Raw genomic sequence first — 27,511 nt, 5'->3', positions numbered from 1 at the left:
ATTGTTAAAAGATTGTTGCAGATTAATGGGCAGTGGAGCTGTGAAGGATCTGGAGCGCAAGTCCTATGGAGTGTGGCGGAGGGTCCAATTTTGGGGGTCTAATTGATGCTTGGCCGAACATGGGCCAGCAGTGTGCCCAGGTGGCCAAGAAGGCCAATGGCATCCTGGCTTGTATCAGAAACAGTGTTGCCAGCAGGAGCAGATGATTATCCCTCTATAGTCAAGAGTGCTGTGTTCAGTTTTGGGCCCTTCACTACAGGGAAGACAGTGAAGACCTGCAGTGTGTCCAGAAAAAGGCAAAAGAGCTGTGAGGGATCTGGAGCTCAAGTCCTATGGGGAGTGGCTGAGGGAGCTGGAATTGTTTATTCTGGAGAAGAGGAGGCTGAAGGAAGACCTTCTACAACTCTACAACTACCTGAAGGGAGGTACCAGAGGGAATGGCTTCAAGTTGCACCAGGGGAGATTTGGATTGGATATTAGGAAAAACTTCTTGGGAAGAGTGGTCAGGCATTGGAACAGGCAGACCAGGAAGTCGCTGTCTCTGGAGATGTTCAAGATATGCTTAGATGTTGTATTAAAGCACAGAGGATAAATCTTAGTGGCAGGTGGATGGTTGGACTAGGTGATCTAGGAAGTCTTTTCTGACCTTGATGATTCTATGAAATGCATTTCTTGAAGTTAAACTGAAAATGCCTTCAACTTGTGTACCGACTCTGAGACATAGAAGGAAGTGCTGGCTGAGGTTCTTTTTTTTGTGCTTGAGCTCTGTATGAGGACAAGAATTCTGGATCAAAGAAGCTTGTAATAGTACACGCTGACTGGATTCAGCAGTAATAATCCTTTATCTTCAGTAATGCATTTAACATACTAAGTGCACTATTTACCTGTCTCATATCCTTTTTCATTTCTCAGTACTTTGGTCTAACACACCTTCCAGTTGCATGTTGCTTTTGGGGTCAGTCCTACCTCTCATGTTACTTCTATTCTTTGTACCCATTTCTTTGATAACTTTAGAAGATTAACCGAACTATGCTCACTACCTGTTCTGCAGAGTCTTACCTATGGTTGTGTAATGTGCTGTTCATTAGGTAAAGGAAATTGAATCCTTAACACAATTACTCTAACACAACATGGGGGTTAATCTTCCCTCCCACTTATGTACTGGGACATTCACTAAGTCTAACAAACTTAACGAGATGGTAAGTGTAACTGATGGCGAGAGAGGAACTTACTTATGTTTGCTTGTGAGGTATCGACTTTCTTACCCTTGGAGGTCATTTGAATGTCTTTTAAGAATTGCTGAAATGTTTATTGATTTCAGGGTTTAATTATTATACCTAGTCCACATCTGCTCCTTTGGTCTCTTTTCTAGTAACAAATAACAGACTGTGTAGTTTCTACTAAAAGTTAACTCAGCTCTGTTAATAAATTAATGTATAAATACAGCACACATTAAGAGAGAGACAAGAAAACTAATATTGTGGAAGATGGAGATTTAGTGTGGAAGGACTGCCAGTGAAGCAGCCTTTCCAGGTTCGTGGATGGCTTATGGGAGCTGAGCATAGGACTGCTCCAATAGCAAAGCCTGATTTGCACTTTGAGGCTCTGAGGTGTGTTGATACACAGGTTTCAAGGCACAGAGTAATGCCAGCCCTGCAGAATGATGACGAACCCAAGTGATCCATCTTAGCACTCAGGCAGCATTGACTCCCTCCTGGAAGCCACAGGAATGGAAGAGAATGGTGTGGGATAGCTGCACCGTAGCCATGTGGCTGCAGGCATCTCTCTCAATGATTGGGTCTCCAACACACCAGAGAGATCACCAAGATGCCACAGCTGGCAGCAACACAGGCCAAGGGCCACTTCCTCCTGCAGTCTTGGCCCATGACTGCTCATGGGAGCCATGAGCAGAGAGAGCAGTATGGCTGCAGTCCTTCCAGGCCTTCCAGGTGCCTGGATGTTGATCCAGGCCTGAAGAGCCCTTGCATGCGAAATCCTGCAGCCATCCAGTTGTAGGGCTGGCTGAAAACCACGTGAGGAATGATTTCTAAATCTGCTGCAGAGAATTTTCAAGGAAATCCCTTCTTCCTTTGTATCTCAACTAACAACACTTCAAACGCTTCCTTGATGTTAAAAGGCCCCTGAGGAAATAAGCTGCTAGCTGCATGTTTACTTTACCTTGGCTCAGCACAGAGGGACAGTTTGTGTGCAAAATTGGAAATCGCACTGCTAAGACAAAGCAAGCAGCCAGGCCTGAAACGTTTGGCACAGTGCCATTATTATATCCGTTACGTAAAAGCTAGAGTTAGAAGAGGGGAAGTGTAAAGGAAAAACAAGTCACAAGGCTGGCAGCTGCAAATTAGTGTCTTAATGCCTCTTAAAGGTCGGAAATGTTTTGCTGTATGCCTTTCTTTGCTAAGTAAAATACACGTGCTTTCACTGTATGTTCTAATGAGAAGAGGTGACTTGTGCTTATGCGTGGTTGTGAATTAAAGGGGTCATTATGTCAGCTAGTCCATAAACAAGATAAGTTATCGCTGTTATCTGTTGAAGGGGAGGCTGAAAACACTTATATGACTTTCCCATCCCCCCCGTTTATCTTTTGGTCATGTAAGATAGCCTTACCACACAGGCATTTTAGAGGGATAATTTGAAAATTATCCAAGATTCAATTACCTTTAGGTGTTGGGCAGATATATTTGCATTTAAAAGCGATTTTAAATGGAGAAGCAATTAAATTACAGTATATATGTATTTAAAAGAGACCTCTTTCTACATATCTTCATTGCTTTTTCTCTCAGTCTCACTAAATGCTTGTGATTTCAAGTCTAGTCCCTTGCTTTTCACAGATGAAAAGGCAAGGCAAATAATAGATGCCTCTGTCTGTTAAAGAGATCTTACATGTGTATGTGTGCGTGTTTGTGTATTTGGATATATGCAGTTTCAAATAAATAGAAGTGTCATTATCATATTGTTCAAAGCATAGCAGATTCTCCTTGGTCACCTACTGATTTAAACACTGTGACTGGTGCTCAGTTTATGCTGGCTGGCTGCCAAGCAAAAGCAATTATGTGCAATAATAGCAAAATTAAGAGGTGAGTGTTGCCGTTTTACAGCAGGACATGGCAAAAACCATTTCCTTCTGTCAGCTCTGTCTTGATTACACACAAAGTCAGGCATGCACATCTCATACACATACACGTACACACACACATATTTGCACGCAGGCTCTTTTTCTTTTTTGTTTGCTCTCTTTCCTGTGGGTTTCACCTCGAGGTCACTGAAACTAGGAAAGAGGAAGCGTATAGACCACAGTGTTTGAAAGCAAACAAGAGGAAAACTCTGACTTTGTGGAGAAGGAAAAATATCAGAAGAAAAACAAAACAAAAAAATCCTACTCCAGTTGTTGTGATGTTGGCTGTGATAATACTTTGTTTTTTTCCCACTGGCAGGTGTCCTGGTGGTAAACGTTACGTGGAGGAACAAGACTTACGTGGGAACGCTGCTGGACTGCACAAAGCATGACTGGGCCCCTCCCAGGTAGGCAATTGTTCTAAGTGTGTTTTTTCTCTGTTGAGTGAGTTTTCACTCCCACTCTCCGTCAAGAGACTGTATAGAGATAATAAAAAGCAAATGGTTATAATTGAGAACATGCAGTCGTGAAATGAGTAATTCTCTCTTCACCACTGAAAACTGGGGGCCTGCAGGCAAGATGTTTTATTTGCTTTTGTTTTGTGTTTTTTGAGACGGACTGGGAGATGCATGGGATTCAAGCAAAGGGAGGTTGATTAAAAATATATGTATATTTCCATAGGTTTCGAAGAATTTTCTCTCCGTTGTAATTACGTAGTCTCATTTTTTACGATTATTGTCTTTTTTTTTAATCTCGTTCTTTCTGAGATTCCAACACTCTTATTTGGAAGGACATCTGTCCTTTAATACACGTGAAAGTTCTGTTATGGGAAGCAGTGTTATTTTGACATATCTCTTCAGTTCACAGCTCCTTCTGATGACATCTGCTCTTGTTTATATTTAGGTTTTGTGAATCTCCAACGAGTGACCTGGAAATGCGAGGAGGAAGGGGCAGGGGAAAGCGGGCAAGGTCCGCTGCAACTGTGGCTATACCTGGAAATGATACAAGTTTCACTGAGTCTAGAGGACTTCAGAGTAAGAATCGAGGTGGTGCTAATGGAAAGGGAAGGAGGGGCAGCCTTAACTCAAGTGGGCGCAGGACACCCCCAAATTGCTCTGTGGATGAAGTCAAAGCCAGCCCCTCATCTACAAACAAGAGAAAAACTAAGCCTCCTATGGAGCTAGACTTAAACTCCAGTTCAGAGGACAGTAAGTGTGGAAAACGTGTTCGTACCAACTCCAGAAGCACTCCCACCACCCCACAGGGGAAACCAGAGGCTACTTTTCTGGACCAAGGCTGTTCTTCTCCAGTGCTGATTGACTGTCCTCACCCTAACTGCAACAAAAAGTACAAGCACATTAATGGACTACGATACCATCAGGCTCATGCACATTTAGACCCAGAAAACAAACTGGAGTTTGAGCCTGACAGTGAGGACAAAATTTCAGACTGTGAGGAACCATTGAGTAATGCGGCACTTGAATGCAGTGAACCAAGCACAAATCTGCCAGGCTTTGATCCACTAAAAGCACCAACATCTCCTTCCTCTGTCACTACCCCAGGGACTCCCAAGGGAAAAAGGGAACCGACCAGCAATGGCACCAGTTCAGTTATCAGTTCCAAAACTGGCAAGAATTCGGGCAAAAAGAAGGGTCTGAACAGTGAACTGAACAGCCTTCCAGTAATTTCTAACATGTCAGCCACACTGGATAATTGCTCTGTAACAGATGGCAATTTGCAAACTGAAATGCCAAAACTGGAGGCTGAAGGGTTAATAGACAAGAAGAGTTTGAGTGATAAAGGCAAGAAAGCTAATAATTGTAAAGTGGATAAAAACATTTCCAAACTGAAAACAGCCCGGCCCATTGCCCCAACGCCAGCACCGGCTCCTCCCCAGCTAATAGCTATACCTTCTACAGCCTTTACAACCAGCACTACAGGGACAATACCAGGACTGCCCTCTCTAACAACTACTGTTGTTCAGGCTACACCAAAGAGCCCTCCACTAAAACCTATTCAACCAAAGCCCACAATTATGGGAGAGCCAAGCACTGTAAACCCAGCTCTCACATCACTCAAAGACAAAAAGAAAAGGGAGAAGCGTAAGCTAAAGGACAAAGAAAGCAAAGAGAGTGGAAGCCCTAAGATGGATTCTAAGCTGGGAAAGCTAGAGGATTCAAAAGGGTCTGGAAAAGATTTATCTGGACATTTTTTAAAGGACCATCTCAACAAGAATGAAGTGTTAGCTAATGGACTTTCTGAGTCTCAAGAGAGCAGGATGGCAAGTATTAAGGCTGAAGCTGATAAGGTTTACACATTCACAGACAATGCGCCCAGCCCTTCTATAGGGAGTGCCTCCAGGATGGAATGCAGCACTTTGGTGAATGGACAATCTTCAATGGCGCCACTGCATGTGTTGACACAAAATGGTGCGGATAGCGCTGCTGCTAAAACCAACAGCCCTGCTTACTCTGATATTTCTGATGCAGCTGATGATGGTGGCTCTGACAGCCGGTCAGAGGGTGTGAGGTCAAAGGCCAGCTCTCCTTCGGATATTATTTCTAATAAGGACAGTGTTGTAAAAGTACATTCTTCAACCGCATCACAGTCGGCACAAGCGAAAGAGTCCCATTCTCCCTATTACCATGGCTACGATCCTTATTATTCTCCAAGTTACATGCAGTCTGGACAGGTCAGTGCCCCGGCAGCTGCAAACTGCAGTACCCCACAGGGACTGAAGATCAAAAAAGAGGCAGATGAAGAGGCTGAAAAGAAAGAGAAGGGGGAACCGTCAGAAGCCAAGAAAAATGAAAGTGGCTCCTCTAATTTGCAGCCACAACATCAGTCAGTAATAACACAAAGACACCCTGCACTTGCTCAGTCACTTTATTATGGACAGTATGCCTATGGGCTCTATATGGACCAAAAGTCCTTAATGGCCTCTAACCCTGCTTACAGACAGCAGTATGAAAAATATTATGAGGACCAGCGGCTAGCAGAACAGAAGTTGGTACAGACTGGGAGGGACTGTGAAAGGAAGAATGAACCTCCATTGAAGGAAATTGGAAAGGATGATAAGCAGAAAAATATTCCATCTGCAACTATTTCAAAGGCTCCTTCAACTCCAGAGTCAAGCAAAAATAACCCTAAAATAGGGTCTTTGGTCCCTAACAAAGGTGAGGAGACGAGCAAATCACAGATCCTTTCCAATCACCAGCTGCAGCTTCAGTCTGACAGTTTCAAAGCCAAACAAATGGAAAACCATCAGCTCATAAAGGAGGCTGTGGAGATGAAATCTGTCATGGACTCCATGAAACAAACGGGGGTAGATCCAACTACACGATTTAAACAGGTGAGATCACAGGAAATTGAACAAGAATGTCTTGGTTTGTCCTTAAAATGTGAGGGATTTTATCCCTGATTTTGCCATGTTCTTCTACCTTTGCAGTCAAGCAAGCTCCGCCATCCTTTTTTCATGCTGGATAGTACTGTGGTCTGTGAATAGACCAATAGAACTTTCAGTTGAGCTGCTTGAAAAGAGAAAAAAAGATCTAGTAAGGTGGTGACAGGATCCAGACTTAAGACTTGAACAGACTATTTTAAATTACATGCATGAATAAAAATAATTAGATTACTCTTTTAGATGTAAAAGCTAAGCAATTTGCTTAGATCAGAAATGAGGCATTTCAAGCAACATAAGCAGCTTCCGTTGTGAGAGGACTTGAAGTAGAATTTAAACATGGTTTGAAGTGTTTCCTTTTTTTTTTTTTTTTTTTTTTGTTAAATGACAGTTGGCATTTACAAAAGATGGGTGAGCTGGTTCTTTGAAGAGTTGGCTTGAAGCTCAGCTAGTTATCTTAACCCAAGATGACCTTCTTGAAACAGTTTAGTTCCCCTTTTTCTCCTCAACCAACCTCAAACCCCTACGGACCCACACAATGGATGAAATCCTTTCTCCATTGAAGTCAGTGATAGTTTTGCTGTTGACTTCAGTGGAACCAGAATTTCATCTAGTGGCTCATGCTGACCTTCCTAGATGTCAAATTTCCTTCATTCCAGGCAGTTTTACTGACTCTGTGTTCTGAACTGAAGCCTCAGCGCTTAACACTTTCATGTTCTGGGGTATGATACATCCCAAACTTCACCCTAGCAGTCTGTCTTTCAAGATGCAGTGGGGTCAGGTGAATGGGAGTTGGAGAGCTCTAAAGGAACTGGGATGGCACAGGCCTGAGAAGAAGAAGATTTCTGTTGATTCAAATGAATTTTTGAACCAGACAGTCCGAGCGTCTAATTCTGTGCTTATGTTTTCATTGCATGTGCCACAAGTATGTATCTGTTAGAGCAGTGTTTGCACTTAGCTGTTCCATATTTTGAATTTAAAAAAAAAAAAAAAAAAAAGTCTTGCTATTATTGTTCAGTACTGATTTAATGTAGTCTGGTAAATAAGTCACCTTTTTAATTCTATAAAGTGTCTATAAACTGTTTTATGTAATATATTAAGCAAAAAAATGCATTTGCGATACCCTGTACATGTACCCTAAACCTTGCAGTGTTGGCACTGTGAATGTTTATCCATGTGTAATTTTACAAACTTAAAACAAGAGTTCCAACCCGGAGAAGCCTGCTGAAGTGTCTGACCTCCACTGATTTATGAATGTTTGTAATATCAGACAACATAATCATCTTTTCAGCTAGATCTGTTTTTCGCACTCATTGTTCCAGGTAATCTAAATGCTCTGACATATCGTGAGGCAGCTTTAATTTTGTGGTTCACAGATATTTTTTGCTCTCTACTGGGAAAATATCTCTGAGGGCTTTAATTAAAATGTTTTATGAATAGTGTGGTCTCAGAACTTTGGTACAATGCATATGTATTTCATGATTAAAATACTTAAAGGCATGAAGAAGGATATAAGATGAAGCAGTTGAATTAAATTTTGATAATAGCCTCTTAGTCTTTCGTGGGAATATTGGTTTGTCTTTGAACTCAAGGCACTCTGTAGCAAGCAAATCTTTATGTAATATGGATATGTTATTAAACTAGCTGTTAAAAGTGCATTAAGTGAAATGTGAGGAATATCAATATTGATTTTATTTCAATGTACAAGTTTAGAACAAAATTTTCTTCTCCTCCATATTAGGATCCAGATACACGAACATGGCATCATTATGTCTATCAGCCTAAATACCTTGATCAGCAAAAATCAGAAGAACTTGATCGGGATAAAAAGTTAAAAGAAGACAGCCCTAGAAAAACACCTAACAAGGAAAGTTCCCTGCCTAACCTTCCTGTCTCATTAGCAAGCATTAAAGAGGAGCCTAAAGAGGTCAAGCGTTCTGATTCTCAATCAGTGGATGAGAGCAAGATAAAAAACGATGATCGAAAGACTCCTGTAAATTGGAAGGACTCTCGAGGTGCTAGAGTAGCAGTTTCCTCGCCAATGAGTCAGCACCAGTCATATATCCAGTACTTGCATGCTTATCCTTATCCACAGATGTATGATCCCAACCATCCAGCCTATCGAGCAGTCTCTCCAGTCCTAATGCACAGCTATCCTGGTATGTATTCTGAAATTTGCCTTGTGCACTTGTTAAGATTTGCACATTCAAAGTGTAGTAAAGCTTGAATTTTATTATTTCTGATAGTAGCTAGAGTAAATCAGAAGCTTTGTGGGTGACATTCGTATTGTTAGTGCTTCCACTTGGGAAAGTTCTATAGATTAAACCGATTTGACACAAAATGTTCCTTTTTTGAAATGTCACAGTTTTCAGCCAGAGTTTCCTCAACCTTTGACTGTCTGCTGTTGCTGTTAGACTGATGGATAGCTTATTGCCTATAAAAATATTCTAAGCACTTACCATCGAAACCATTTTAGTTATTACTTCTTTCACTTAAAGTGGACCCATAAATGTATGAAATGGCTATCAGCTCAACCCTCTTTATGATCTCCATTCCATAATAAGCCATCAGGATAAAGTAGATATTTAAAAAAAAAAAAAAAGGAGTGTGTCTGGTAGCCACATGATCTGATCTTTATGTTACCCTCTCTCTTGGCATTCCCTTCTGCTGCATCAATGCAACCAAAACGTGAAAACAGTGACCTGATGTTGCATTTCTTGTTTACCTGCAGGAGCATATCTCTCTCCAGGATTTCATTACCCAGTTTATGGGAAGATGTCAGGGAGAGAAGAGGCGGAGAAAGTCAATACCAGCCCAAGCATCAATGCGAAATCAACCACTGAGTCCAAAGCACTGGATTTGCTCCAGCAGCATGCCAGCCAGTATCGCAGCAAGTCTCCTGTTGTAAGGCTTCCTCTGTTGTTACTCAGGAGTGGTACATTTGGAGATGTGTAAAGAACATCATTTTAAAAAGCATACGATCTGGCATCAAGCATTGAATACATAATGCTTCCGTGTAGTACTGCTTAAAATCAGTTTCAAGTCACGATGTTTTTGTGGCATAAGTTAGAAATGGTGCACAGTTTATTGCAGTTATGTAGGAAGCTTCTGTTTGGAAACAGAAAACGAAATGGGAAGTTGGGATGTGGGATTTGATAAGATACCCTGCTTGTATTTGCCATGAAGCCATATCTTCCAAACAGCAGATCACTAGTTCTCATTTACGAAGATTTCCGATGTTGGCACAAACACTAAGAATTTCAGACAAGCTGATGCTGGTTTTAATTGTGAGCAAGTCACTGGCTTTCGTTCTATTTTCAAAAGGTCTTTCTAGCTATTCAGGCAGGTTTGATCCTAGAGTGTTTAAAGAGGGCTGAGAAGTTTCTACATCAGTTTTTCACCAGCATAAATAGGTTGTTCAGGCATTGGCAAGACAGCCAAGCTTAAGGGTACGTAAAATGGAAGCCAGCATTCATGGTGACTTCATGCTGCGGTGTGTTGTGCCAGAATCTCTGCTTGTTGAATTCTTCTTTTGGGCAGATACAGCAGCTTTATATTAGAATCAAGTTCAATAATCCACTAAATTATTAGCTTCAGCATTTGAATGAAGAAGGTCCTTGGCATTTAATATTGGCAAGTGTTTTCTTTTTGTTATTGTTGTTGAGATTTTCCTTCTTTAAAAAAATATTAATTAATTAATTAATTAATTAATCTCACATCAGTTTTCTTCCACCTTTTATTGCCAGCCCGTGGAAAAATCAGCAGCTGAGCGTGAACGGGAAGCAGAAAGGGAACGAGATCGTCATTCACCTTTTAGCCAGCGACATCTCCACACACACCATCACACACATGTTGGAATGGGTTACCCACTTATACCTGGACAATATGACCCATTTCAAGGTGAGCAGAAGGTTTCAAGTGCCTTGTGAGGTTGTTGCTCTGACATTGCAAGTCATGCCTACATGAGGCATTTTGAATAGAGATCCCCTTGTTAAAGAAAAGCATTACATTTAGGAAGAAAGCTTGGAAACTCACAACTAGGACTAAAAGTAAATAAATAGCCTCATGTCTGGAGAGATACCAGGTTTTGTTACCAAAACTGCTACTTAAAATATTATTAAAGATGTACCAGTTAGGCTGTGTCATTCGTGTGCATGACTTGATTCCTGTAGCAAGCTGACGTCAACTGGATGAAAGACGCTGAAAAGCAAACAACCTCCTTTTTGTATAATTAGGATTGTGTAGGCAACAGAAGAAGTATAGCAAAGACAAAAGCTTCTTATAATGAGGATATTTTATATACAAGGCATTGTAGTCACAAGGGTTTGAGCTTGTTATAATTCCAGTGTCTGAAAGAGAACTCTTTGTATTTTGTCAGACGCAGTGCATAAAGTTGCAATCAGGTAAAAGCAGAACAGTGACACATGATTCATTCTCTCTAGGTTTTATCCCAGTCTCTGACCGTTTTTCAGTGAGTCTGGATTCTAGTTGAATTAAAAGGAGGTTTCCTCCCATGCAGCAAAGTACACGCTATCACAACTGCTGGCTAAAGTGGCATTAATTCATTATGTTCACTTGGTGCCTCAGCAGCTATTTTTCCTTTGTAAAAGTCTTGACATGTCTCAGTTTGATTCAGTGATACCATATGCCTGTGGGATGCATTATGCTTGTTCAGTAGGAAAACTGTAAAATGAGAAGTCATTATGAAAGCATTGTATTCTGAGCAGCTGGCATGTCGTGTCTGTAATTGATGGTGACTTTTGGTACTTGTTGTTTCCTGGTACCTGTTACTTCTACTGAGCTTACTGTTTAGGAATTCATACAAACCATTTAGCAGCATGCAGTGCAGTACTTGAAAAGGAATACAATCAGTCGGAATGTTGTATTTTCTTGTAAAATATCTGTCAAGGACATTTCAGTATACTTAGAAGAAAGCACATAGATCATCCTAGCCAGGCTCCCTTAATGCTGTTGCCTGAAACATTTGCCATTTGTGTAATATTGACACCCCGCCATTTCCTAATGGTGCTTTCTGTTTGTTTGCCTTAGCGATACTTCCTACCTTTTCTCACAAAGACCCATTAAAACCAGAAGTACATCAACATTCCTTCATTTCTTCTCTCCCTCAGGATTGACCTCTGCTGCCCTTGTTGCCACTCAGCAGGTGGCTGCGCAGGCATCTGCATCTGGTATGTTTCCTGCACAAAGAAGGTAAATAGCCAGTAAATCTTAAGTTATATATCTTAACACAGAGAGGAGAAAGCAAACAATAGATTTTATAGCCCGATGGTTTGAACTTCCTTGTGTGAGAAGGAAGTAAGGCTGGAACTCTGGAATAATCATAGTTTTATTCTCATTGAGGTCACTTTTTGTCCTGTTTTGCCTTTTAATTATAAGGTAGTTGATGAACAGGGAACAAGTAGTCTGCCTTCTGAGATTTTCCACAAATTACAAGTATTGGTATTATTAAGATAAAGTATAAAGTAAAGTAAAGAAATTATAAGTTAAGATCCACTTTTATTTATTTATTTGTTTGTTGAAAGGGATTAAAACTTCACGTTCAGTTGCATCTGTGTCCTGTGAGGAAAATTTTAGAGTTTATCTTATCTGGTTTGCTGATTTTACTATCAGAGAGTTTCGCCTCTCTAGGTTTTACTAGGTTTTCAGTAGAGTTTACTCTCCAAGTGTCATCCTTATTTCTCAAGAGGGAAGAGACTTTTCTGTACACTAATGATCCCACTTCAGCTGAAAAGCACAAAGCACCACAAACAGGGCCTCTCTCGTTGCTGCCCTGTTAAGTCTTAAAGTTTAATTTATTGGTATTAGTACTATAAAGTTCTGCGGTTATGGTTGTCTTTCTGAAAGCTGACTCTGAAAACAAATGGGCATGTAAAGCTCTCAGCTGAAATTATTTGAGTAAGAAAGGTTGCTAGGTCAGAAAGGTCTAATGCACACTATGGTTTCAAAATAGAAAAGATAAATGTTAGTGCTTTTTACCTGCTAATATGTTCCTGGCAGGGGAAGGAAGAGGACGTGGCTTGGATGTCTTTCCTGCTCGGGTTTGAGAGTGCTGTGCAGGTTTCATTTCACAGTTTATCCGAGGTGCAGAAAACGTTAGGGAAAAAAGAACAGCACGTACTAAAACGTTCTTCTTTCTCTTTTCAGAGAATGATGAGTTTGGAGATGTACATTGTCATGTGACTGGATCACATGAGGAAGCGCTTTATTACAGACATCAGTTCCATGGTGTTAATTTGAAATGCCTTAATGGCAGGCAAAAACCAGTCATTTCATTTTTGTAAATTGCAGATTTTATCACAGAGTAACAAATGTTGCTGTAATTAGACTTCTGTTTTTATATATATATATATATGCGTATATATATATACATATATATATAAAAATATATATATATTCTTTACTTTTTTTGTATCAATAACCAGGCTCACACACAGGGTCTGCTGCTAAGTTGCAAACCACATAGTAAAAGGAGAAATGTATTTGTCATGTTTAGAAAGTGTTAACCACAAAAGGTTGTTTGTTTCTTTTCTCTTCTTCTGTTTTCTTTTTTTTTTTTCTTTTTTTTTCTTTTTTTCCCTTTCAAATTGTAAATAAATAATGTTAATGTATCAGTGTGCCTGAACCTTGCGTACCCTTCTGATATTTCCCACAAGCTCTCAGAGAGGCTAACTGTGATGACACTTTGGTACAATGTAGATGTCTATTTGGTGGCTTCTATTAAGATGCATCAGTGTAAAATGTTACTGTATTCGCTGTTTCATTGTAATTGTGTATTGTGAAAAATATACCTTTGGAAGGCATGGGGATCTTAGTACCACAAAAACTGTGTTGTACATAATGTAAAATTTTTAAATGGAAAATAATGAGCATCTGTGAATAATGAAATGTCTTTTTTGATAATCTTGAATGGCAGATAACCAATAGCCTGCATAACAGAAGACATCTGTGATTGTTCTATTACTTGAATAGTCCTGCAGTCTTTTTTTTAATGTTTACAATTATCCAGTTTTAGAAGAGAGACTTTAATGCCATTGCCTGGTTACTTGTTTTATGCTGTAATCTAGTTTATTTTATGTAAAATGTATATTGAATGCTTTCATTTTTATACCTGCCTTAAATAATTTGGCAATCAGAATAAAGAAAAAAAGTTGTTTTTGTACTTTCTTGGTGTCTATGGGCCACTTCAAAAACGTGTGTTGTAGGTGTAGGTAGCAGAGCCTGAAGTTGCCACACAGCTCCTAGTCTGTGTCTCAGAAGCATTCCCTGGGACTCAGTTACCAGTGTGCCCAGCAGTGATTCTCTGCCTTCCTTGCTGGGCCTGCAGCGCTGTCTTCTCCCAGGGGCAATGTGGGACCCAAGCAGCAGACCGCTTTCTGTTGACCCCAGCAGGCTTGGAAGAGGCCCATGGTAGACTCAGGTGGCATTTGTGGTACTTGAAAAGGCACTACAGGTTTGCCTTTTTTAGCACAGCTGTGTTACTATAAAATACAGGTGATTTTTGTGTGATATCTGTATTGCCCGCCAAAATAAGGCAGGTGCACAAAAATGGAGAACATATAGCTTAAAAGAACAAGGCCATTGTTGTGCTTAACCATTGGTATCTGTATTACCACAAAATAAATGTATTTTGTGGCCGTATCGCCTATTTTGTTATATTGCACTAAACACAGTACACAGGAATATGAAGACACTAATTGTAACTTGAAAAAAAGTCAGATTTACTGGTCAGGTTTTTGAGGCTTTAAATTCTATCCTTTCCTACATATCCCAGTTGTATCACCTGTTGAAACTATTTTTTAAAGTTTAATATTGTTTTGGGTTTTTTTTTTTTTTTTGGCAGGGTGAATTAATGGAAGTTAGAGCTTGTTTATGAAGTCCATTCCATTTCTGCCGCCTTGTGAATACTTAATACAGATGGATGAATTAAAGGTCCTCAGCAGACAAGCACACTTGGAGTTTTTATATTGTTATGATGAATCTGCCATTCATATTGCTATAATTGTTTTATTTTTATAGACGTAACATCAGTTCCCTAGTAGTGGCTAGTAGTAAGGCTTGTTGATTTTTAATATACATTATTTGTCTGTGGCTTACTTACATCTTGTTCTGAACACGTTCATAAGGCTCACAGTGCTGACATACCACAAGCTAGTTTCATCAGAAATGGGCAGAAAAGGGTGCTTTTTTTGGAGATGGGGATATTGTGAATACAGAACTCCTGAAAAATAAGTGCCTTATGACTTCTATATTAAAAGCCTAGGTGGCTTTTGTATTGAGATATGCCATTGATTTCTTTTCCGTCTAGACTGCTAATGCTTCTGCAGCAAAACAGATATTACAAATTCACACAGTCTGTGATTTTGATTTGATGTGGTTTACTATTGTGTTGTAGGTAACTGGAATGAATTACTCTGATTGATACAGGGTAAGCAGCAGCTAAAAGATTTAATGTTATGGCTTTATTATATCCTTGAAATCTGTAAGAGAGGCTTATGGGCATTGCCATTTGTTGTCTTCCTCCACTAAGGTTAATTTTTTCCCTCTATCTTCGTAACTTTCCTTTTGATTTAATGCTTGCCACTTCCTTAAAGGCTATGTAACTGGTTCAGTACTCCTCAAAGCCAAAAGCTGTTCAGCTACATGTCCAAGCTTGACATGCAACTGCTGTAATCATCTAATCCCTGTATATCCAAATGATGAGCAGAATTAAGCAGTAATATGATATGAGGAAGGCAGTTTACAAATTAAGAGCTGCAGAAGCTGATAGCTGGCAAGGGGCATCTGAAGCAGTGTGGTGCAGATGTACCTGTACCTTGTTGTCCATGGGCAGGGCTTGCACTCCTTGTGACTTGCAACTAACAACCCTACTACTCTGCTCTTACAGCAGCTACTATCAATGAAGCTACTCTGCCTTTCATCAAAATGTTGCTAGACATCTCTTAGTGGTGAACCAGGGCTTTGTTATTACACTTACTTCTCTGAGTTTCTAATCTGTCCATGCCATGCAGCTAGAGGAATGAAAGATCTCGTCAGTGGGAGCCCACCACACCAACCCACAAAGCCCAGCCAGGGAGCTATTGCCTGTGATGCTTGCACTGGGAAAAAAACAGATGTGAATCGAGAGGCGGTAGGTTGTTTTCTTTTGTTGTTGCTTTTGATCAGTCTTGCAATTCTAGAGGCTGAAATAGGATGGAGATCTAAAAGACAATTGGATGGCTGTCCTAGCTAGACTATTGAAAATGGGGCCCAAGAGAAACATTTTTCCAGTTTTGTACGTGGCCTTGGGGAACACCTAAGAACTTACAGAATTTTGTGCTGTCTCCTCCATCCCTTGCTTCTGAAGGGTGTGTTCCTTGGATGTAATCATTGGGTCATAAGTCTGCGATAAATGCTGGCAGTGCATGTGCCTTCAGTAGATGTGAGATGAGAGAACACATGGTACTAGAATGTACCATGTACTGCTGATAGTACAAAAACTGGCATGAAAAAGAGCTCCAGAAGTGCATTTCTGCAGTTCTTCAGCCTGGCTGTTATCATGGAGGGTGAAAGAATCATGCAAGAAATCTAGTGCTTATTTCCTTCTGGCATCACAATCTTGCCACTGTTTGATCACAGCTAACAAATGTACTGTCCTCATCATTCTGCCTCAGAATATCACTCTAAATAATGGTTTGCCATGCTCTCTTGCTCTTTCATATCTCTCTCCTATTCTTCTCTCTACTTGATTACTTAATAAGCTCTCAAGCTTTCGTCCATTCAATGCCATCCAAATTCAGTCTTCCTGTTTGTATAGCTAAAAACCCATGTAGATTTATGAACTCAACCCTTGATTATTTCTCTGCCTCTTTCCTTTTATCACCCTCCCTTTCTGAGCTGTGTTTTTAAATATATCTTATGCTGTGTTAATGCATCCTATTTCTCTTCAGCCTGAAGTGTTGTGGATAGAATATGTACCGCTTCACCTTCGTACAGAACAAGTCTTATTTATAGCTCCTTCTGAATAATAGTAATGGATGATTTTAACATAGCATAGATCATAGTGTAAGATGTCCTGAGTAGCTAGAGCAGACCATTATTAACAAGGAGCTTAACATAACTAACAAAAGACATTACAGTTTTAAAAGGAACCATCTAATGCCCCAAGAACTAGAAAAAATATCAAGCCCATAGAAGCAATTTGACAGTGTAACTCTTTGAATCAGAGAGAAATGGAGGTATACAGTCATTACTTAATGAACCAGCTTTGCTTTTCGCTAGAAAGAAAACTGTTTTCTTCATCTGTTTCAGTTTTAATCTTTTATGTAGCTTTCTGTATCATCTCTCTGTAAAATCACTATGAACTATGATTTTTCTTGATGGTTTTACTTACATCAGCATTTCCTAACTTCACAAAGTTTTAGCATTTTGCTTTGTTTTGTTTTCTTTTGTTTTTGAGCAAGTCCTGCTTGTTACTTTTACTGAGAAATGCATGAGGATATCATTCAAGAGAAGTCACATTTGACTCTCAGAAGCAGCATAAGCTATCTGCTTCAGTTTGAAGTAGAAAAACCCCAGGTCATTTTTGTTATGTTCTTCACCCCTTTCTTTAGAGCACGAGATTTAGAAAGTCTGTTTTTCATAGAAACTGGAAAACAAAAGAAGTCTAATAACCTGTATGTGTTTTTCATCTCAGTTTCAGGACACCTTTATTGATCCAGAGACCTTCTGACTTACCAGAGTGCACAGAAAGTCCTTTCTGACCTATCCAGTGTCTTTTAGCAGTTGAGTCTGTTTATTCTGAGGGAGGGGAAAGCTTTTCAAAGACACTATTTTTCAACTTCTTAACCATTTTAAGGTAGTTTGATGGTTGTAGGAAACCATTAAAATCCTTATAGTGACTCTTAGTAATTGCAATCAGCTAAATAGTGTTCTCAACTCTTAAACTTCTTATCTGGGCTGATAAATGAGCAAACTCAAGGATTTTGCACAGCTAATTATTACTAGCCACTTGACAATATTTATCTTGCAGAAAACTTGTTATCCACTGTAATGTCGTAGAGAAGTGCTCTGGGGACTTTGAAAGCAGATGTTATTATAGACAGATGAATTGCTATAGATCAAGGTGATAACTAGTTCTGTTTCAATAGCAACATAGTATTTTCAGCAGCTTTGTGAAGTATTTTGAGGTGGTATAATGGTGTGTGTTAGTTATGTGATTTCCATCGTTTGAATTTGCTGATGTAGAACTGTGCTTGTTTGTAGTTTTCAGCATAATGCTTCAGGGTTGCTTGTGAAATTGAGTAGTATAGCAGCGCCCAATGAAAAAAGAACTGAGGAAGCAACAATTCTCTGAAAGCCTGTTTAAACACAAATTTCAAGGTATATATCTTGACAGGTAGAGTAAATGGTTGCAGTCCTTGGCTAGAGAGGATGGATGGGACCAGGACAATCCCAAGGAGCCCCTGCCCCAACTTGAATGTGGTGAACCAAGGACGTGCAGTTTGCTGCTGCAAGACTTGGTTTGGAACTGTTTCTAATGGAAGAGCATGCAGGAAATGTGCTTCAGTCAAACCCTTGTTAATATTTTCTTAATTAGCCCAGTGAAAGTCGAAAGAGTGGAAATGAGATGCAGGATAAATAGCTCCAGAGTTTTCTGATTAGAGAACCTCCTAGGCAGTACTTGCTGCAGTTTGCATTTTCTCACTTTTATAAAACTTCTGTCCATGTGACACTAGAAATAACTTGAGGGAGGAAGGGAAGATTTCCTCTCCCCCATGCAGCATGGATGACTAAAAGGGACAGAATTTGCACTTAGTTTTAAAAAGAGCTGGCCTTTACTACGTGTGCTGAGATTGAGTAGCTTTCTTGAACAGAACCAGTTTCTACTTGATAAGTCTTCATTCTGCTGTGCTGGCCACTTTAGACACCTGCCTACCTTCTTCCTTTGGGTCTCTGTGTTTCCCGGGTGACAGCAAAAGGAAGTAGATCAAGGACTAGATGGACTGCAGGATGACCTGACAGTTCTGCTTTTCCATTGCTTCTGCATGCCAGAGCAAGGCTTTTGTAATTCCTTTTCTCCGCACCTTTCCCTATTTCTGTCTCCAGGTCAGTTTTAAGTGTTTGCAGTGATAAGCCCCATCAAGCTGCTGATCTTTAAGCAGAGCTCCAGACAGAAAGGTCATTAAAATGTCAGTGACACAATACATCTTTCATGCCTTGCTTTGGGATGTAACAATTTAATACCACGCTTTGCCTCGAGTATCTGCTGAGCCCCTTAATGATCTTCCTACTTTCAAATGAACTGGTTTCCTCTAATAGAGAATTTACCAAAATCCTCAGCCTCTGTAGATGTCTTGTGACTTACTGATGTCAGATGGCCATTTTACATTTTATGTATTGTGGTAATTTAATACTGATGAGTAGTTCAGCACCAACATGACATTTTCTCATTCCCTTTCCTCAGAAGGGCAGAGGGAAAAATATTAAAAAAGGCTGAAGGATAAGGACAGGGAGATTGTTCTCCAATTACCGTCTTGGGCAAAAGAGGCATAGCGTAAGACACTGAAGTAATTTGTTGCCAACTAATAACAAACCAGAGCAATGAGAACTAAAAGCAAACAAAAAGCAAACAAAGTAAAACTACCGTCTTCCCATGCATATTCTTTGTTCACCTCCCCACAGATGCCACAGAGGAACAGGGGACAGTGGCTGCTGTGGTCAGCCGATAACACTCTATCCCTGCACCTCTCCACCCCTCTGCCCCTGCTGCACGTGGGTCCCTTCCATAGATGCCATCCTTCCCAGTCTGATCCTGCATAAGCCCCCCAGGGCAGCAGCTCTCCAAGCACTGCTCCTGCACCATGCCACCCTTCACGCACTGCTCCCCCAGCCCTCCTGCTGCCCCATGGGCTGCTCTGCTCAGGCTGCAGCTCCAGCCCAGGGCTGCTCCTGTGTGGTACCCACAGCTGTACCTCCTCCAGGCCACATCCGTGGCTGCATCAGGGGCTCCTCCGTGTCCACATGTGGAAATGTGCTCCATGCAGTGTCCATGGGCTGCAGGGAGCTGCTGCTCAGTGTCTGGAGCACCTCTCATCCTCCTGCCCCATCCTCAGGGCCCACTGGGCTGCTTCCCTCACAAATCTCGCCATTCTCTCCCAGCTGCTGTTGAGTGACAATTTTTCCTTTCCTAAACCTGCTGTCCAAGAGTGCACCCAGCACTGCTCTCGGCCCAGCTCTGGCAACACTGGGTCTCTTCTGGAGCAGTTGAGGTTGGCTCTGATCTGACATGGGGCAGTGCTGAGCCATGCTCACAGAACCCCTGCAGCACCGCTGTTACCAAACCTAGGTAGATCATTTGAGTTACATACAGAGAGGGGAGGGAATTATTGAAGGCTTGTCTGGTGGTTAGGCAAGCAGGACACTTTGACACAGAAATCACCAAACCAAAAACTGCTGAATCTGCCCGAAAGATTCCAGTGCTAAATTCTACTGAAACAGGAGGATTTGGAGAGTCACAGGTCCAGCAAGATCACCCAAGCAGAATGAAGAAGGCACTACCTAAGTCACTAACCAACCTAGGGTGTAGTTAGAAAACACTGATACTGTGAATTGGAGTGCTCTGGTGCATAAAGCTCTGGTGCTGGACAGATGGCTTCCCACAGCTAACACAGAACGTATGTGTTCAGACCCAGTCGGACTGTCCTGAATGCTCAGGCAGCTGCTGCAGGCTTACAAGTTGCTGCTGGCTCATGAGCTGCCATCGGTACAATTTGATTTCTTCAGTATCACAGGTCTGCAGCAGCAAGAGACACAATGTTTGTTATTTCACAAGTGGTGGAACTTACTGAGTCCAAACGACTTAGAGAAGATGAAGCAGCATAAAGCATGAAGTAGCCTGCAAGCTCAAGCATGGCCATGACAACTTAGTCTATAGAAGGCACTGTGCTTGTCACATCTCTAATATGCAATTCCCCTATCTCCAAAAGAATGTGATTTCTCTTATCTTTGAACTGCTATACACCAAGGACAGGTCTCTTCTGTCTGCCATGTGAAGACAGGAGTTACTGTTCTATAGAGAAGGAGAACATAATTGCAGAGTAGAATATTGTCAGCTAGGAGACTATCCGTCAAATCAGAGGTGTATTTCTCCATTTGCACTCCCAGTTGTGGCAGTAAATTGAAAGCTTTGGTTCTCTGTTTTCTTGTTAAGTAGGTCAATTCTCATATTCTTTTGGGGCACATGAAATGGCAGTATTAAATTACTAGCCATCAGTAAGAAGGGCCTATATCTTTTCTCATTAATTGGCTGATACACATTATAAGAATCCATCTTGAGTATTTTTCTCAGTGGGAAATCATAGTTTTGTTCTTACTAGATCTTTTATTTTGGCTGCTGCATTTTCAAACAGCATGCAACGTAGATAAGGGGGATCCCAGCTGAAATCTTCGGGACAGTTTTTCATATGTTTTCAAAATTTGTATCACACTCTCGTATTACCTATCACAGAATTCGACAGAACCAGGCTCTTTCCAGTGGTGCCCAGTGGCAGGACAAAGGCCACAGGATGAAACACTTTATGGTGTGGATGACAGCAAGCACGTTGCAGTGGATGATGGATAAGTGTAACGCAAGCGCATGGCATTGGTTCTGGGAGGGGGGGAGTGGGAGGGGTTTATCAGGGCAGCTTAGAGCAGTGTGGGACCACTTTGCCACTTGCCCTTTCACATACCCACATCTCCTTCTAGACTGTTTGTGGTTGTATTTACTCTCCATTAGTCCCCAATGATAGCATCAAGGTTGGATGCCGTTCTTGAATCAACAGCTGAATTCTCCCTGTTCTAACATCATCAGGAGTAAATTGCTAGCTAATCACCAAGGAAAAGAGGCTTGCAGGACAAGTTATTCTGGGACAAGTGCAGCTAGTAAAGACAAGTTTTTAGTGGCTTTCTCACCTATTTGGAATTTCAGATGTTCAATAATTAGTGAACTTCTTAGTATTTCCCTATATGAGGCCACTACGAGGCTGTCTCTCCTATGGCTATTTACAAGTTCTTATAAAACTGTAGGTCTTTGAAGCATCTGTCTGTATTTTAATTGCAACGGACTCAAACGTTATGTGCAAAGGAAGGGCTGCACATGTTTTAATCACACGTAAATGACAGCTGTGTCAGGCTCTCCTCTTGTGTGTGTCCTAAACAGTCAAAAAGGCAAACAGCCTAAAGGCAGCTGTGAGTGTAACCACATCTTTTCCCCTCACAGCAGTGGGGTGACTGGGGCTTCCATCAGGCCCTATATGTGCAACTGCACTGCACTCTGCACCACAGGTTCAGTGCAGAATGTCTCCAGAGACCGCAGCTGTAGTAAAGAGAAGTAGCTGTATTTCATTTGTTTTCTTACAAGTTTAAAGCCATGAATAACGTGGGAAACTGACATAAGCCCAGGTAGAGACTCTTGACTCCTAGATCTGTCAGTTGTCACAAGAATGAATAACCTCGAATTAGTCTGTTATAGAGGTATTTATATGTTTAGCTGTAGGTTTAACGTGGCTTTATTAACATGACATAAGGAACAGGAGAGTCTGGATTTAAGAAGAGCTATGGCCATTATTTTTAATGCTTCTGGGTGCCAGCAAACAGCAGCGAATATTTCTGCTCTTTTATAATAAGCTAGTTCAGACATAGGAAAAGAAGAAAGGTTTATTTTTGAAAGCTGTAGAAACAACATAATGGTTTCGTTATCTAAATTTCAGTCACAACAAGGACAAAAAAAAAAAAATCCCTCTTGTGCATGCTGAAGAGCTTTTCAGTCCTGAAAAAAACAATCAATACCATATTCACACTAATGTTTGCTTGCATAATATATTGACTGTAGACACACTGGCAGTTTTACATAATAACTTAAAAGCAATCTTGATCGTCTGAAAGGTTATAATTGCTCTTCCCCTTTCCTGAAAGGGTAATGAAAGGACAACTAAAAAGCAGAACTACATAGTTATTTTCTAACTGGCACTAACAAATTTCACCAATTATAGAGTCCATTCTGTAAGCAATGAATGTGTGGCTCCCAATTAATCTAGTGTACCTCTAGGCAAGGTCTAAATCAGCTGGATACAGCTAAAGCAATTTGCACACAGCTAAAAGCAAATTGGAAAATAAGTGTTCCACGCTACTGCCTATCTTCCCAAGCCAAGTACACAATGATATGCTGGCAGCAGTGCTCTGTCATGTTATTTGGAGCTATCAATTTTAATTATAACAATTATTGATTAGTTGGGAAAGTGAATAACCTAATGTTCAAATGAGATTGGCACGGCTTCTCGGGATCTTTTTTCCCTTTCATGCATATGTCTGTGCAGCGTTAGGAAATACTAAGAAGATGCCTGCTTCACTTTACTGAGCTTAGCTAACTATGAGATGGCAGCAGTGATTTTTGTTGTTGTTTTTGTTTACAACAGAAGTTGATATGAGTTGAACAAGGGCTCAGTTCAGGACTGCAGGCCAAAAATTCCAAATATGGGCACGTACCTATTTTCATACTTAACTACCCAAGCAAATGAGCTGCTTTGTACAGGGAGAATTCTGTTGCCCAGTGACTAGCTATTTTGATAGCCTACTTACTTTTAGAAGCAAGCTGTTTCTTTTTGTAGAACAGTGCTTCTCTTGGAAGAGAGAAAAGAGGAAATAGTCCAATCCTTGATGCACTGAGGGTTTTATGAATTTCAGCTAAATAAATAGAGCCAAGAAGAGTACATCCAGAGTGGGGTTTCAACCACAAAGGCTGAACATAGGTCCAAGTTTTTGGTGCAATGCTCTCTTTTGCTATGTTGCTGAAGACTCAGTATTCACTTGGAGTGATCCACCAAGCAGACAGCTACTGGGCGCTGCATGCCAAAGACACCCAAAGGAGCATTATGGACAAAGGGATATTTCCCTCCATGCCTCAATCTTTTCCAGAGCTGAAACCTGTAGCTACTGGGGCAGTGTAATTGGACAACAGGATCTCTCCACCGGATCAAGAGCCAGAGAGCTTGCTAACAGCCCTTGACATCAGAAAACACAAAGAAAGCAAAAAATTTCGAGGGTGGTGGAGTGAATCCTGGATGTGCCAATCAGAGGAATGGCCATGTCTGGTAACAAACAGCTTCCTGAGAGAAAAATAGTGGAACCGTTCTGTAGACGTGTGTATGTGTCATCATCTGGTCACCTTCAGTGTATGTACACGATGAATATGATATCTCCTGCTCTGCATCTTGTGTTTCCAAGCTCTTTTGCTCAGTGTCAGGATTTAGTATTCTCATTCAAATTATTTTACCCCACATTCCAAAGCTTACAGCAGGCTCTGCTCAATCTTACAAAGGTGTGCTTAAAGACAAAGCCCTGTCCCAGCCTTTTTCTTATTCCTTTCTTTCTCTTCTGTTGCATTAAGGGCAAAAGCCAAATACATAGCAGTTTTCTTCTTAATAATATTTAACACTTTAGCTTTGTCGTATCAGAGAACTGTGAAAAATTATAGTTTACAGTCCCTTAGCTGTCATAGGACAGTGCAATTCATAGTTTATTAGGCCACGAATTGATAGTCTCACAGCTTCTCAGTTATTTAAAACATAGTATTAATATTAAAATTGCTGTGCCTGTCCATAACTTTGGGATCAGAAACATTCTCCAAAGAACCATGCTCCCACCTACAATAAGTGCTTCTCACTTCAGATTAATATGTCTTCATTTGCCCTGTCATTGTGTGGACAGAGTAGACCTCAAGCCAACCAAGGTCAAGTAGGAGTCCAACTAGTCAAATTACTTTTACATTTGGAAAACATGAGGTCAGTGCACTGGGGGGATTTGAGCACCAAAAAAGGTGTAGATATAGGTATTTTATGGATTTCTGGAAGTACTATCACAGTGCAAGCCAGGGTAGTTAGGTAGTTAGACATCTGGCAACTGTGCTTAAATGCTCTTGAAAATGCTCTTGAAAATGCAGCTGCATTTGCAGCAGAAATGTTCAGGCGGTGTTGTCTCCCTCTCCTGCTGCCTCAGGTCTGCTGAGATGTCACCCTAGCATTAAGATGCAAAGCTATAAAGTGCAGTAGCCTGCAGGACAGCTGGGAGCCATCCTGCTGACTAAGGCTCTGGGAGGCCAGTGGCCCTGGATGAGTGGCACCATGTCCACTGAATGCTGGGGACCTGTTTGCTTGGCAGTCCTTGCTGCATGACAGATGAAGGAAGTCAAAGCAAAAACCAAAAAGCATTAGACAAACCATCTCCTGGTTAGCTTGAGGCAGCCACAAGCAAATACATGGGAAAGAGCAAGAAGAAGCCCATCTATGCCAGTATTTTCCTACCTTTTGACAGTTTTCTCACCTTCATTAATTTTCTCTACATAATAATGTACAAACTTTGAATTCAGAGTGCTAGCTCATTTTCCGTTGGATGCAATGTGAACTTTCTGAATTCACAGTGTTCCTTGCCATGGACTTTCCACATGTACTACACATTGCATGGAGATCTGCTGACTGTGATGCCTGTTACCTTTATTTGACAAACATGGATTCTTGTACTGGAAATCATCGCATACAATTTCTCTCATCTCCTTCCCTCTGTGTCTCTTGTGATCTTTAGACTTAAATGTGTTTTCTCATAAGTCCTCTTTTTTTCACACTGACGACAGCCAGACTAATTGCTGTGGGTTTGTTTTTTTTTTTTTTTGCTGTTGTTTTGTTTTGTTTTGTTTTCCCTCTTTTCCTTTTCTCCTCTGTATGGAGTCTTTTAATCATTCTTGTCATCCTTCTCTGAACCTTCTCTGAACATCATTTACTGTTGTAGAGGCAAATATCCATCTTTCTATTGTGAGAATTCCCATTTATTTCTACCCTTTACCTCCTGGGTTTTAGCCAGTTACATGTCTATTTGTGCATTTATTCTGGTGAGTTTCCTTAAAAAACATAGTGTCGTGGTTTCAGAATTAATTTTCTTTGTGAAGGATCATGTGATGCTGCATTTTGGATTTGTGTGAAAAGTGATGTTGCAAACTCAACAATACTTGTTATATACTTATTGAAGAGCAGTAGTAGCACAGAGCCAAGGTTTTTTTCTGCTTCTGGTGCTGCCCTGCCAGCCAGGAGCTGGGAATGCACAAGGAGAAGGGAGGGGATACAGCAAGGACAGCTGACCTAAACTGGATGAAGGGATGTCTCACTAACTATCATGGGGGAGGTGTTCAAAGTGAAGCATTTGTCTTCCCAAGAAACCACTATGTGTGAAGAGCCCTGCTTTCCTGGAACATCTGCCTGTTGATGGGAAGTAGTGAATGAATACCTTATTTTGCTTTGTGTGGCTTTTGTTTTACCTAGTAACCTGTCTTTATCTCAACCGATGAGTTCTTGCACTTTTACCTTTCTGATTCTCTCCCTCATCCCACCTGGGGCGAGTGAGGGAGTGGCTGGGTAGCAGCTGCCTGCTGAGTTAAACCAACACAGTATAAGGCACAAAAGGTTTGAGGTGATGACAGTTTTAATTGGAGTGTAGAGATGTTATAGCTGTTTAGCTGCTAATTGGCAGGTTCCTGTGCTTGTCATGGGGCTTGCTAGCCTTATTGTATGCTAGAGTTCAGTGCTTGTTAGTGACTGTTTTTGCTTCTGACATTTGCTGTGCTCCCTTAGTGCTTTGCTGTGCTTTGCTGTGCCTGGGCACATTTGGTAACAGTATGTGCCTGGGCTGTCAAATGGATAGGGTATCACTGCTTTTCTTGTGCTGCCGTATTGGACAGGCTGGGATTCCAGTATGAGCTTGAGTCAGAGGAACTGTGACCTGTGGATGAGTCCACATGGAAGCACGTACATCTCAGTGTGTCTGTGGCTACGGCACAGCAGGTGCACCTTGTTCATGTCTGTAGATATGGTCATACCAGAATGCTTTGAAGCATCTGTCGCAGTGGATAAGAACATTATACACTAGGTATCTGAAGGTTCTATGGTCAATGGATGACCAGAGCAGGTACACTTCGAAAGGATTGTAGTTAATGGACTGGAAGGGACAAGGAGAGGAGTTCTTTGCAATGTTAAATGCTTTGGCCTGATTTGAATAGTCAAGGAGTGGAGATCGTAGTAGTAATAATAAATCTTTAAATTGTTGTAACTCTTTATTTAAGTTACATGTTATAAGGAAATTCTATAGCAGGAACCACTTGAAACAATGGAAGATGAACCTCACAAGGAACAGTGCAAGTACAGCAGTGACTCAACATGAATTGTCTTTGGCACCCAGTAACTCCATGCAACACACTGCTTCTCCTGTCCTGAGCAACCACCGAAACAGACAGAAGCTAAGTCGTGGACTAAAAGAACTCAGTGGACATTTTATGGACATTTCACAGGGATGATCCATAGACTAAGGGAATGATATCTGTGTACAAACTGAAAGGTTGTAACTAATGAGAATGTATTGGAAAGTGTAGGACATGAGCATGATGTGAATGATATGGAATAAGGGGTGGACACTGTCATAGCTTTGTCTGAAATTGAGTCTTTTTTTTTTTTGTAAAGGCTGATTTTATGCTTTTTTGCTTGTTTGTTTTTGAAAATAGTGGGGATAAATCAACAATATTTTAGTTGTTGCAAAGCAGTACTTACACAGAGCCAAGGACTTTTCAGCTTCTCACACCATCCTGCCAGTGAGGAACTGGAGGTACACAAGAAGCTGAGAGAGAACACCCCAATTGATCAAAGGGATATTCCATACCATGTAGTGTCATGCTCATCAATAAAATATAGAGTAAATAAAGAGGGAGGGTGGGATGTTGGGAGTAACGGAGTTTGTATTCCCAAGAAACCATTACATGTGATGAGCCCTGCTTTCCTGGAAGTGGCTGAACGTCTGCCTGCCAATGGGAAGTAGTGAATTAATTCCTTATTTTGCTTTGCTTGTGCACATTGCTTTTGCTTTACCTAGTAAACTGTCTTTATGTCAACCTATGAGGTCTTGCA

At 40.9% G+C, this 27,511-nt stretch overlaps 1 protein-coding gene across 7 annotated transcripts in view; it reads left to right on the top strand.

Moving 5' to 3' along the window:
* ZNF608 (zinc finger protein 608) overlaps positions 1 to 27,499 on the top strand; it is a 104,001-nt gene extending 76,502 nt beyond the window's left edge. For 3 of the 7 annotated variants that reach the window (XM_085214553.1, XM_085214552.1, XM_085214558.1), the window contains 7 exons: positions 3,453 to 3,540; positions 4,037 to 6,485; positions 8,275 to 8,692; positions 9,265 to 9,437; positions 10,280 to 10,433; positions 11,663 to 11,744; positions 14,395 to 14,940. In XM_085214553.1, the coding sequence (XP_085070679.1) occupies positions 3,453 to 3,540; positions 4,037 to 6,485; positions 8,275 to 8,692; positions 9,265 to 9,437; positions 10,280 to 10,433; positions 11,663 to 11,744; positions 14,395 to 14,404 (3,374 nt within the window). In that variant the 3' untranslated portion in view covers positions 14,405 to 14,940. The other 4 variants (XM_085214557.1, XM_085214555.1, XM_085214559.1 and 1 more) reach the window with 4 other exon arrangements.
* Positions 27,500 to 27,511: the final 12 nt, after the last annotated feature.

The sequence above is a fragment of the Meleagris gallopavo genome, chromosome Z (genome assembly GCF_905368555.1).
Source record: "Meleagris gallopavo chromosome Z, MGAL_WU_HG_1.1, whole genome shotgun sequence".
NCBI classification, from domain to species: domain Eukaryota; kingdom Metazoa; phylum Chordata; class Aves; order Galliformes; family Phasianidae; genus Meleagris; species Meleagris gallopavo.
The sequence above is the reverse complement of the archived record's forward strand: the minus strand, read 5'-3'. Positions and strand labels throughout refer to the sequence as shown.